The sequence below is a fragment of the Mesitornis unicolor genome, unplaced genomic scaffold, assembly GCF_000695765.1.
Source record: "Mesitornis unicolor isolate BGI_N332 unplaced genomic scaffold, ASM69576v1 scaffold52058, whole genome shotgun sequence".
Lineage (NCBI taxonomy): Eukaryota > Metazoa > Chordata > Aves > Mesitornithiformes > Mesitornithidae > Mesitornis > Mesitornis unicolor.
The window spans coordinates 1-13,759 of NW_010204892.1; the positions used below are offsets into that span (position 1 = coordinate 1).

Consider the following 13,759-nt stretch of genomic DNA (forward strand, 5'->3'; position numbering starts at 1 on the left):
AAGAGGTAAAACAATTAACAAACATTTCCCCTCCGGCTGCCAGAGGGTCTCCTGGAGCGGGGATTCACTGAACAGCGAACAAAGAGCAAAATCGAGCCCCGCAGAGACCCCCCGCAGCTTTCAGATCGCCAAATTGTTTATTTCGAGTTCGTCGAGCCTGTACCCCACACCTGCATTTCTCTTCAGTTACATAACTTGAAAAATTTAAATCACTAAAAATAATTTAGAGGGATTTTCAATGTCAAAATATAGGGAAATGCCTGAAGGGAAACGCTTCCGGAAGTTCAAACTGCCGTGGGAAGGGATTCAAACGTGCAGAGCCCTGGCATTGGCTGCTGTTTGTGTTTATATTCACATACTCGTATTTTCCCTCAAGGGATCATTTACACTGAAATTGGTAAGATTTGGCCTTTACCGTGTATGGGCTGAATAGAAGTTCCATAAACACGAGAAACATGCACACTGCTATGAGAGCTCCCCCTCCCTGATCACCACCGAAGGGCCAGTCAAGCACCGCACACTGCATTAAGGACCAAAAAAGGAATCTCAAAAGAATATTCAAAGCAACTAATTCACTTCAATCAACTCCTGAGCAGGGGAAAAGTACTTACAGAAAACACTTGAAGATTTAAAGTTTTGATTTTCAGATGCAGATACCTTGGAGAGTTCATTGTGCTCCACATTTATAGCTACAAAATGGAAAAATCACCCCTTCCTCCTTTGTCTGTGAACTTATTTTAAATGGAGCTGGTTTCTAACTGCCCAGCAGCTGCTATCACTCAGGGCTCTGAGCCATCAGACAAAGGTAAGCCCACTTCAAAGAGAAGCTGCATCTTTAAGAAGTTTGTATTTAATTACATAGTGTTACTGAAAAGAATCTTGGTACATTTTAATACACAAAATGTGTTGACATAACCAAGCCCAGACCTTTGTGTTCTTTACTTCATGTTTGCACAAACCAAGCTGAGATTAATTTGTTTTCCTCCCTTTGCTTGTATTTCTTGGCACTTAATGTTTTGTCTAAGATACTCTTCGTAGCTTTAATTTAGATAGGAGGCAGCAGTATCTGCTGCAAGCCAACAATTAAGCCTTGAAATTCCACTAACAATCTCAAACAACTCTCCTCTAATGCACATCAGCAGATTTTGGTTTGGTTGTATCTCTAGTGTTTTTATATCATCTCATCTGAGTGTGGTTTTAAGTCAGGAGATGTCACTGAGCTTTAGAAATAGCATTTTTACTGGCTGGAAATGTGCTCTTTTGTCTGGGGAGTAGAATGGCCACGTACTTTTGAATTCAGATCAAGGATGACACAAGGTCTGGCAGTTTTTCCTTGCTATCTTTTAGATATTTCAATAAAACATCTTGTCTTGCAGATTTGGTTTTGGGGTCAGGCTGACATTTAACCAGAGAGCGAGCAAGAAACATCAGTGATAAATCAGTCCTGCAGCTGTACGGAAACTATTTCTCTGAGGCACACCAGGAAAGCAGTTGAATGCTACAGTAAGTCATGTCATTCAGTTCAAGCAGGAACAAGGGGAGTATTTTTAAATCAAGAGGACAGCCAGTCCAGAATATCCAAAGAAACACAATGCCCAGCTTGCAAACAAAGAAAAAGTTGTGCTTCACACTTCAGCTGCTAAGAAGAAGTTGTTCCTAGAGCTACAGTAACCCTAACACATACAGAAACACCTTGTGCCTGCCGTGTCCTGAAGGCAGAGCACAGAATCAGTCCCAGGGTTCGGTCGTGATCCCCTCAAGAGAAGCTGTTCCACTCCCTCAAATGATGATTTTTAAACCCTACAGCTCTACATTCACCTCAGTCACTCATGGGCAGCCTGGGCTGCAGGGAGATGTGAGCTGTGTCCAGGAGCAGCTCCTGCCCACCACACACACACCACGCAGCCCTGCATCTGCTAAAGACACGGCCCCAGAGGCAGCACCCTCAAACACGCTGCTTGAGCAGGGCAGCGCCTCCAGACCCGACTGTGCCATGCACGGCCACGTGGTGACACAGCCTCAATGACCTCGGCTCCGCCACACCTTTGTGACACGGTCCTGTAACCTATTTTACATGAGTTTTCTGTTGTGCAAGTGTCTGCTCAGTCTGGATTATTCTGCTTCCCCAGGTAATCCAAGATTACTGCAACAACTGCCACGTTTCCTCACGTTCCCAGGGAGCCATTTCTTCAGCAAGATCTACGTAACTCAGTTCCTCCTCACAGCCCCCACTGTACTTTTGCTGCCACAGTGACAAGAACCCAAAGTTTTCCCTGGCCACTGTTCTTTTCTGTTCAGTGCCTCCGTTCCCTCTCAAAGCGAGCGTTAATACCAGCCCAGGGAAGCAGCTCCATCTGTGCTGGCATCGCAACAAGCAGCAATTTGCACAGAAGCTCCAGTGGAGACCAAGTCCCCAGAGCTTCATTAGCCCCAGACTGAAATGCTCCCAGCTGCGATCGAGATGGATCTTGCCATGCTCATGCCAAAGCATTTCAGTGGAAATCCCCACTGCTGGATGCACCCACGGATGGATGCTGCAGGAAGCCAGCAGCGCTGATGAATCATTCGTTAAGTCAACAGTGAACCATCGCCTCAGTTTTATTCCACAGGTGACGAGCTTCCGCTGGTACTTGATTTTTTAGAGCCATGAAAAGTAAACACCTCGGGGTTACTAAGAGTCCCATGACACACTTAAAGCTAGTGAGATGTTCTCATCTGAGCCAAACATTACCCAGGGTAGAAATCTACCTCAGTTCTCCTTGTGTGGGAAATGTTGGATTTGTATTTTCTTACAAATCTGCATGGAAGTATTGAGGATGTGCTCACATTTCAGCTCTCCTTTGTTTTGTTTGGCAGAGGACCTCAAATACTGACTGAAGCTCAGGAATTCTCGTCTTGGGAGCAGAACAGCCACGTACTTTTCAATTCAGATCAAGGATGGCACAAGGTCTGGCAGTTTTTCCTTGCTATCTTTTAGCTATTTCAAAAACCAGGTGTCTCTGAGAACACATCTCCTTTGTGTGACTGCAGCAGGCACATTTGTACATGCACATACGCACAGAACACAAACTCAGCACCAAGAGGAAAAGCACCACAGACACTCACAGCTCAATCTAGATCAGTTATCCAAGCCCTGAGCCTTATGGCCCAGTGAGGTTTAAGGGTTTCTGCTGAAGCAGCTTCATCACAGCTGGAACTCTGGAAATAAAAGCACATCCAGGCATGACTCTGCAGTCACACCCTGTAGGGTTCCTGTCTCAACAGTTCCCTGTTCAAATCAACTCCAGCCCTGAGTCACAAAAGCCTGCGGGAACCCTCAACCCATTTAAATCAATATTCTCACTTCATCTCCTATCAGAGCCACACTCACCTGAGCCACACCACGCAGAACAAAACAAGGGTGGTTTTTTTCCTGTTTCCTCAGAAAGCGCGGTGCAAAGTCACACCATCTCCCTCTGATTCACACCTTATCAAGGCAAGCAGTGCCTCAGCCCTGTCTGGGCCACTCAGTTTTCAAATTCAGCCCTAGCACAGAGAAATACAAGCAAGCCACTGTCCTCCCACAAAGCACAGCCACACTTTCTGCAAGTGCTGGAGACTCAGTGCCCCACCACACAAGCTGTGTCCTGACCAAGCTCATAAACCCTTCTCTCCATTGCCTGCACTCTGCTTTGAGCCTTCCCTCCAGCACAGTGCAGGACCAGAGCTCACCAACACACAACCCCAGCCCATCCTGCACCCCAGCAAACTGGGATGTCCTCCAGCCAGAGCCAATACCTGTTTAAGAAAAGCCAAAAGAGCTCAGCAAAACCCCACGCCGGTACCTACATAACAGCTCAGTTGTACCTGACTGTGCTTCTGGCTTGAATACCATGAACTGAGGTGCACTGAATTCAGGCAACCCCACCCAATTGAGAGGGAAGGGGTTTTGTGAAGCCCACCCAGCCAAGGCAGGCTCTTAGAGCCTTTCTTCAGTGGTGGAGCTCCTTTAATTCCCAGAGGCTGTGAGGTGACTGTACTGCTGCTGCTCAGTGCCAGCCGGCAATGGGACAAAAGCAGAATGTGACCTTGATGGGAATGAACTGTGAGGGTTCCCAAAGCAGGGCTCTGCACAGCTGTGCTGCTGCAGCTGATGCCAAGGGGAAAAAGCCAAGCTAGAAGAGAACAAAAAGCCCTTACATTACAGAAGTCAGTTTTTAAGAGCTCTCTTTTACCTTGGCAGAACAATTTTGCTGTAAAAGAGTGTCCAGAAACCAAATTACAAGGTTCTAGCTTATATTGCAGTGTTTCTTTATAATGTGCGTTCCTTGCGCAGAACAACTCTCACTGCAGATAGAGGAAACTTGGGTCTGTATTTCATGGGATCCTGCTGGATGTGAAGCTGTAACAGCAGGGAATAGTTTGGGGCCGAGTGCTGCTTTTCTAACTCAGGACTAGTATAAAGTGTCATTCTGTTTTTCACAAGCTCCTGACAGTCTCCTATTTGTCCTTGCAAAGGAAAAATTGCCAGTTCCTGGGAGCTGAAATAGAAGCCGTTATTTTTTGAGGCAGAGCGGATAACCTGCCTCTTCTTTGCTTATACAACAGTCCATGATGCATTTCATCTTTACCGTGGTTTCCACACCATAACACGATCGAGAGAGGTACAGAAAAGCACCCGTTATGCACCAGGCTTTCAAAAACACCCAGCCCTGAGCAGCATCAAAAGGGTCAGACAGGCCCCAGCCGTTCCCAGGGCCCTGGGGAGCAGGGGAACCCCCTCTTCCCACCCAGGGGTCAAGAGGAAGCCCTGGGTTCCCCTTTCTGCCCCTTTCTCAAGCGTCCACAGGCCAATGTACCCGCAAGCATCGCGGGCTCCCCTGGAGAGGGCAGCCGAGCCTTGCTGAACGCGGGCGCGTGGCTGAGCTCCAGCAGCTGCTGGGAAACCCCTGAACCACAAATAACGGCAGAGGGGGGACATATGAAGCAATGATTTGGAGCACAGGAGATGTAATTTGTTCAAAACCATCACGAATCCACAGAATGGGGGAACTGGGACCCAAGCAGGAGGGAAGGTTGAGTTCCCGCTGGGGAGAGGACACGGTGGTGGTGCTGGGATGGGGCTGCAGCTGCTCTGTAGGGTGTCAGAGTGGGATCTGCTGCGGGGCAGGGTGCACTTGGGGTGCTGAGAAGCACGGCTTTTCCTTTGCTGCCAGTGTGTGCTCCCCACTCCAGGTTGTATGGTCTTTACTCAACCATGTGGCCAGTTCCTTTGGCATTTGGGTGCAAACTTGCCTCAACCCACCGACACAGAGCCTGGAGTAACAGGCCATGGTCTCCCTCGTGCTGCGTTCCTGCAAGTAAACCTGCAAAGCACCAGCCAGGGGCTGCTGCTGCCCAGGGGGGAAGAAGCGGTTTGCTGTGGGAAACGATAGCTGAGAGCACGTAGAGCAGAGACCTCAGCCTCTGCAGCCCTCATCCTTCACGACCACAGGGGTACGGTTGTGTAACGTCAGTCCTGAAGCCATTTCCTTTCCCTTCCACTTGCAAAGAGAAAATCACCTTACTCTTCTGGCATCAGCAGAGCACGTTTGTGTATGGAGTAGTGGCTTGCTCACTCTTAGGGGCACAGAGACGTGGGGTTCTTGCTGTTAATGGGGCCAACAAGCATGCACCCCACAGATGTCGGAGCTTAGACCTGCACACAGCGAGGTATACCCAGATTTTTCTCCTCCCAGCTCTTTTCCTTCCCCTCCTCTTCCACTTCCCCAGAGAAATGAGGAAAAGACCCTGAATGTCTCATGCCTCAAAGATTGCAGGTACATGGAGGAATTGGAGGGACTGAGGAAATCATTGCATGATTCAGGGGGGTTAGGGTGGCTGTGAGATGTGGCATTAGCAGCCAGAAGAAGAACACAGGACCCAGAGGGGAAGTGGTGAGGGAAAGAAAACCTGACACACGTTCACTAAAAGAATGCGAAAGACAGCGAGAAACCAGAGGAAGGATTCGCACTGATGGATTGCCAGCCCAAGGGAATAAACCAGAACGGTACAAGAAACCCAGATGAAACCAGAAGTGATGTGAAAGGAGAGGGAAGCAGGCGCCGTCCGCAGCTGCACAAACTGCCCTGAGAGCTGCAGCCATGGGAAGCCCCCGAGCGTCCCCAGCCCACGACGCGAGCGAGGGGAGGTGAGTGGTTTGCGTTCGCTGACCCACGGGGAGATCCTGCAGCCAGGGATCCCTTCTCTGGCAATAAAACACATCACTTCTTTGAGCCCGGTGCTGACACGCACACAGGGAGCCTGGGGAGACTCCGCCACGCAGGGTTTGTCAGGGGAGATTCCCGGTGTTATTCAGGCTAAACTGCAGTGTCATGTGTAACAACGGGTGGGAAAATTGGGGTTTTCTTGCCATTAATTATTTCTTAATGAGAACACAAAGGTAAGTGTTTAAATAGCAGACCGCAGGCTAGCTGTTTACAGCTGATTTTAGGAAATATTAATGTTGAGTATGTCCGAGGTGTTTCCAAATGCCTCACAAGGATGAGTGTGACGCTGAGCTCTCAGGCTGAACGTTTGCACAAGTTGGTGTTTATTATGACTCTGTGAGGCTGGTGTTGGAGCGAGAGCAGCTCTGTTTTGCCTTGCTTTGTACCCAAACTGGCATCTCCACCCACACACCCCTGTGCTTTGAGCACTGTCACCCCCAGCAGTGACACATGGACAGGGCTGGACCCTGAGAAGAAATAAAGCATAGAAATAGAAAGAAATAAGGAGGAAAGAAATCAAGCTTCAGTGTGGCACCTGTGCCAGGCAGTTCTTACATCAGGAAGGTAACTCCGCTTGGCATTATTTAATATGGTCAGAGGGACAAACCAGCACGAACAGCTGTTTCCAAAACTATGGCAAAACTTCAGCAACTGAACCAAGAAATCGTGTACAAACCACAGCACTTCTAAAGCAAAAGATGTTTTGCTTTTTCAGCAAGTGAAATGTCCAAGCTTTGATGACAATTTCTGCGTAAATCGCTTCGCGTGTTCGTATGAGGTGTTCTCTTAGGACGTTTTATTTTATTTTAAAGATCGACTCTCTCAGAAATTCTGGAGATGAAATATTCAAGGGCAGCACTTTCGCAGTGCTGCAGGCACACTGCACTGTCTGATCGCAGCAGGAAAATTTAATTTTACATTATCCAAGCAACCTCCATGTTAACTTATTAATCACAAGGATTCCGAGATGTCTCCGTAAATGCAGAAACCATCCCAAGTGATAGCAGAAGCCGCGCTGCTGCGTGCCAGGCGGTGCAGGTCTGACAGCTGAAATCAATCCATCGATGCACTGAAATGGAAAAGGACTTTTTCACTTGTAGGTTTAATTTCTGTTGAAGCCAGCAGAGTTATTAGGCTGGAGTGAGTGGGCTCACAAGCAGATCTAATGGGGGGAAAGTTGCTCTGCTGCTTCTGGGCAGGCTGCATCAGAAATACATTGCATTCTCAAATTTATCTGCGTTTTCCTCCTAATAGTTGAGTTTCTTGTTCGTTCCCTGTGTTGCCTCCATTTGCTGCCTCCTGGGGCTCTGCTCTTGTTGGCACTGTCTGGGGGTTTCTCCATTGCAAGAGATGGGGTTTCCATTGCTTTATTTTGGCAGAATATTCCTCACCTTGGGAGGTGCTGCTGGCAGGAGGCACTTTGCTGTGCTGGGACGAGAGCTCATCCTGTGCAGACGCCCAGGAAATCCCTGATGGGCTCCTGTGGCTCCCAGACCCCGTCCCTCTGTGCCGCAGCCTCCTGGCTCTAAAGGAGGGCAAGAAGCCCCTTCGCTCTTCCTTGCTGAGCTGAAACATCAGCCCAGGGGACAGGGACTCTCTGGGCTTGTTGGGCTGCTTGTGGTGGGGATTCAAAGCCAAGCCCAGGGCTGGAATTCCCAGGGAGGGGGAGTTACTGCCCCTCGGGAGAGTTTTCCACCCTGGAAGTGGGACTTGCCCCATGGAGGATGCTGCGGATCAGCTCTCTCCTGGGATCCAGATAGGACCTGGCTTGTTTCCCAGGAGCTGCAGCAGGCATAAACAAACAAATGGTTGAATCCAGGAGCCCATCTGACAAGAGAAAAATGTCCCCTGGGCAGGAAAAAGCAGCCTTATGGCCAAAAATAAAGGGACAGGCAGTGCAAGCAGAGGGGCTCTTGGCACTGCTCATGTTTTCGTGCTCTGGAGTCTCTGCAGAAGGGATCTTGTGCTGGAGCAAAGCCCCTGGTTTCCCTCACAGCCACAGAAGAGGGAGGATTTGGGGGAGCTCAGTCAAAACTGCAGAGATTCGTCCTTGTCATTCAGCCTGAGACACAACAGATGTGGGAAGAGAAGGTCTGGGCTGGCTGACTGCTGCGAGCCCAGCGCAGTATTTTGAACCTGAGGGCTTATCTGAGTTATGTCAGCTTAATGGAAGGAGCTGTACCAGAACAGTCAGTGCAGGACTTATTTTGTTATAACCAAATTCTCTCCTTGAGCCACAGCAGTGAGAGAATTTGGTTATATCAAAATAAGTCCTGGGGATAGCATTTTGCTGACCTTCAGTCTCTTGTTTAGCTTTCAGTACAGTTTCCAAGCTCCTAAGTATGTTCGTTGTACATTGCACTGAGAATTTAAGAGGGTCCTGGGAATGCCAGCTGTGATTAATTGATGTCCAGGTGATGCTGGTGTCTGCTTAATTGAGAGGTGTCTTGGTTTGGGTGCTGGAGTTTGCCTGGGGAGCTCTGGGTACTCGAGGAGGCAGTTGCTGGCCCCTGCTGAGCCCTGAGCTACGTCAAAGTCCATCTGTCTGCTAAATGCATCTCTCTCTGGAGAGGGAGATGTTGTCAGGTTTAATAAGAGCGGTGAACAATTACTGCTGCACTTGTCCTGTTCCTGTGAAGAGCTGCAGGAAACTGAGAGTGCTGAGATTAGAGAGCAACATCTCCGGTCCTGCGCAATTGCCCCACGCCAGAGCCTGACGTAAGAGGAGAGAGGTTTGCTGCAATGCTGAGCCACATTTCAGCCCGAAGTCCAGACCTCCTCCAGTCCAATATGCCAGGAAATGTGAATCAGGGCTGAACTCCTCTGGCTGTAACATGCCCTAAATGCCCTGCTACCAACGGCAGAGAGGAGCAGTGTGGGGCTCGGGCTCTTCTCTGCGATCTCCTGGGCCCCAGCCCAAGTGCTCAGGGTTATTTTGCAACTACTGCAAAACGCAGGAACAGAAATGGGTGCCAAGGGACGGGAGACAGAGATTTCTAGCATGTTGGTCACCGCTGGCTATCATCATCTCTAAAGACAGCCGTTGTCTTTGCTGGGTTTTGATAAACAGACAGAGAAACCGCACACGGTCACCTACAGGTGCCTGGAGCCCAGCGACGCAGCAGCCCAGCCCCTGCACCGCCTGGGCGCTCGCTGCTGTGGTCATCACACAACTCTGCGCTGTGGCTTGCACGTTTTGGACATTTCCTCTTTCGAAAGAGCCGAGGGCAGGCAGAGACGGGACTGCTTTGGTCTGAGGGAAGGGGAACTCGTGGCCCCATTGCATGGGTGTGGGATCCTGGGTACTCGAAGCCAGGCGGGTGAGGGCTCTGGAGAACAAGCCTTGTGAGGAGCGGCTGAGGGAACTGGGCTTGTTTAGCCTGGAGAAGAGAAGGCTGAGGGGAGACCTCATCACCACCTACAACTGCCTCAAGGGAGCTTGTGGAGAGGTGGGTGCTGGGCTCTTCTCCCAGGTGATGGGGGATAGAACAAGGGGAAACGGCACCAAGCTGTGCCAAGGGAGGTTCAGGTTAGAGATAAGGAGGAAGTTCTGTACTGAGAGGGTCGTCAGAAGCTGGACCAGGCTGCCCAGGGAGGTGGTGGAGTCACCATCCCTGGATGTGTTTAAGGAGCGGGTAGACGAGGTACTTAGGGATATGGTTTAGGGGGTAGACAGGAGCGGTTGGACGTGATGATCTCAGAGGGCTTTTCCAACCGAGCCATTCTGTGATTCTGTGATTCTGTGTGGGTGTTTTTGGGAAGGGGGTTCCTGTCCTGTCTTGTAGCAGGGCGGTACAACCTGCAAGTGCAGAGCATTTGGGACACAGCATCTCGCTGCTAATGAGGCAGCTTTAGTGTACTCCACAGCCGCCTCTTCATCTGCTCTCTATAACCCGGTCCAGGATGACCTTGTTCCCCTGTTACATGAGGTAACACGAGGAGATTGAGCCCTCAATGGAAGTGCATTTGGTTTAAATCACGTGTATAATAAAAAGCAGGAATAGGAGAGAAATAATAACATCTGAAGGACGAGCTCATCAGTGTAACGAAGATGACGGGATTGAAATGCATTAAGGTGCAGAAGTGTAGAGAAAAACACGACTTTGCTGCCACAGAGTGCACCAAGCAGCAAAGCATCTGCCTAGGGGAAAGTAAGGGATTTTCCTCCATCACATCTCTGCTGAAGCTAAAAAGACTGATCAAATTAACCTAATCCTGGGCATGGACGGGGTTCTGAGGTTCAGGTGGTCTAAATCCTGCATGTCCCCATTTTTATGTCCAACCTGCACTCTAATGCTGATGTTAAACAGTAACTTCTAATCACTCTGACCATGGGACAGACTGACTCATGACACAGGGATTATGGGGGGGAGAAACGCGACTTTAGTGAGGCTGAGCTTTCTAAAACTGCGATGAGCAAGCTGAAATACAAAACCAGTCTTGGCATTTCATGTGTTCAAACAGCTTTGGTGAAGAGTAAATGCTTCAAAGTGCACTTTGTGTTCCCAGATGAGCCGCACCGAGTCCTCGTCCTTCTCCATCCCAGCCATCTCCTGGAGTATCTTCACTTGGACAGGCTGTGCTGCAGGGCCTGTCCCCAGCCACTGCACGGTGTCACCATGAGCAGCCCCTTCCACAGCTCCTGGCTCTGAGCACTGCAACTGGGAGAACTGGTAAGAGCTGGTCCAGGATTTGTACAATTCTCAGCGTTGCTGCTTCCCTCTTGTGGTGAGGAAACAGATGGAGAGACGGACGTGGTACAGACGTGGTATGGACAGTACAGACGTGGTATGGACGGTACAGACGTGGTATGGACGGTACAGACGTGGTATGGACGGTACAGACGTGGTATGGACGGTACAGACGTGGTATGGACGGTACAGACGTGGTATGGACGGTACAGACGTGGTATGGACAGTACAGACGTTGTATGGACAGTACAGATGTGGTATGGACGGTACAGATGTGGTATGGATGGTAGAGATGTGGTATGGATGGTACAGATATGGTATGGACGGTACAGACGTGGTATGGACGGTACAGACGTGGTATGGACGGTACAGACGTGGTATGGACGGTACAGACGTGGTATGGACGGTACAGACGTGGTATGGACGGTACAGACGTGGTATGGACGGTACAGACGTGGTATGGACGGTACAGACGTGGTATGGACGGTACAGACGTGGTATGGACGGTACAGACGTGGTATGGACGGTACAGACGTGGTATGGACGGTACAGACGTGGTATGGACGGTACAGACGTGGTATGGACGGTACAGACGTGGTATGGACGGTACAGACGTGGTATGGACGGTACAGACGTGGTATGGACGGTACAGACGTGGTATGGACGGTACAGACGTGGTATGGACAGTACAGACGTTGTATGGACAGTACAGATGTGGTATGGACGGTACAGATGTGGTATGGATGGTACAGACGTGGTATGGATGGTACAGATGTGGTATGGACGGTAGAGACATGGTACCCATGGGCTGTGCTAGATAGGTCTCAAATCACCGGTGGGGTAAAGCCTGGATCTCTGCTGGGAAAGGGTTGAATTTGGCTCCAGCATTTGGGCTGTGGACCTGAAAGATCTCCTGGGCTCCTTCTCTTTTGTGTGCCTACCTCTAAAGGCAGGGATGTGTGTGAGTGGGTTGGATTTATTGCTTGTTATGCTCCTTTAAGTCCTTTTCTCCTTGGTCTTTTTCAGAGCATCTGAAGAAGTGCAGAAGGAAGCAGAAAGGCTCTCTGCAAGCTCCCAGCTCCAGTTAATTGCAATGGATATTTGTAAGATACACGAAAACGCCTCCAAATGCAGTGGGAACACCATGGAGTGCTTCATGGTCCTCAGCACCCAAGCACAGAAGATAAGCATTGCCACGCTGTGCGGCCTCTTTGGGACACTGTGCATTTTTGAGAACTCTCTGGTGCTGTACTTGATCTTCTCCTCCCCTGGGACCAGAAGAAAGCCTTCCTACCTCTTCATCAGCAGCCTGGCCTTGGCTGACATTCTGGCCAGCATCATCTTCGTCTGCAGCTTTGTTAACTTCCACGTCTTTAACGAAACCAATTTCTCCAAAGAAATATATGAACACGTCGTTCTCTGCCTCCCTGAGCAGCTTGCTGCTCACAGCCCTGGACCGTTACATCTCCATCACCCGGCCCTCCGAATACAAGTTCCTCATGACGAGGAAGAGAGCGTGGATAGCCCTGGGGGTGCTGTGGGTGACCTGCGCCACCATCGCTTCCCTGCCCCTCCTGGGCTGGAACTGCTGCACGCTGAATTCGACCTGCTCCGAGCTGTTCCCGTTTGTGGATGACAATTATCTGTCCAGCTGGATCTGCTTCGTCATGGTGCTGCTGGTGTGCATCGCCTACGCCTACGCCCACGTGCTATGGAGGGCTCGCCAGCACGTGGCCTACATGGAGAAGCACCAAGTGCAGGTGGCAAAGCAGAACAGCAGGATGAGGATGGACGTCATGCTGGCCAAGACCCTGGTCATGGTGCTCACTGTCCTCGTGCTGTGCTGGTCTCCGGTCCTGGTTCTCATGATCTACAGTGTCTTCGCCAGGCTGAGCATTCACCTGCGCAAGGTGTTTGCCTTCTGCAGCACCCTCTGCCTGCTCAATTCCATGGTGAACCCCATTGTTTATGCCCTGCGGAGCAAGGAGCTCTATTCCTCCCTCAGGATGGTCTTTTCTCGGTTCAGAAGGCAGCTGAAGGCCTCGGAGGAAAGCCCAGAAGCAGAGAGCACCCACAAGTCCTCCATGGTAGAGACTGTGTGCGAGGACATGCACGTAACGTAGGGAGGCAGCTGTGGAAAGTCTGCGTTCGGGCAGGCTGAACGAGCCTGGATCACTTTTCTTTTGGATTTTTTTCCTTTTCTCTTCTGTTGGGGGTCCTGGGAGATGGGGAATTAGGTGCTTGTCATGGAGCCAGCTCCTGCTGATGTTATTCTTAGGTGCTGGGACATAAAGTGTGCAGATTTACACATGCAGCTGGTCCCTGAGCTGCAGAGACATCAGCGTGCCAGCCACGAGGCAGCGGGTAACGCTGTGCCCCAGAACTGCAGATCCTCACATTTTATGACAGCTCCTCCTGCCTGTTCCCCAGTAACCTCCTAACCCATTTCTCTTGCATTCAGTGATGTCTTCCTTACACTCCCTTAAAACACAGCTAACCTCAAGTAAAACACTGCACAGACCATCAGTTCCTCTCGAAATCCACAGGGGTCACAGGACTCTCTCTAAGCCCCTTCACCAGACATGGGCAGAGTTGTACAAGTTGGACTCGCTGCAGGCAGTCCTGGCCATCGTGTCTCACAGCATTTAGGATCATGTTGATTTTAGCATCTAAATTCCTTATGGACACCTGAAATGTGGCTTATGAACTCTGCCATAGTTAAGGATTTTCAGACAGACAGGACCCTGCAGGGAGCACGCGTCATTCGGCAACTTTAAGGAAAGCAAACCTGTGCCACGCAGGTGCTCGTGGATGTTAAAT

The 13,759-nt window shown here is 50.1% G+C and overlaps 1 protein-coding gene across 1 annotated transcript; it reads left to right on the forward strand.

Moving 5' to 3' along the window:
- The first annotated feature begins 12,032 nt into the window (after nucleotides 1-12,032).
- On the forward strand, nucleotides 12,033-13,062 carry CNR2 (cannabinoid receptor 2 (macrophage)). Its single transcript, XM_010191178.1, is given in 2 exon segments — nucleotides 12,033-12,343; nucleotides 12,345-13,062. Coding segments are annotated over 2 exon segments (1,029 nt in total).
- Nucleotides 13,063-13,759: the final 697 nt, after the last annotated feature.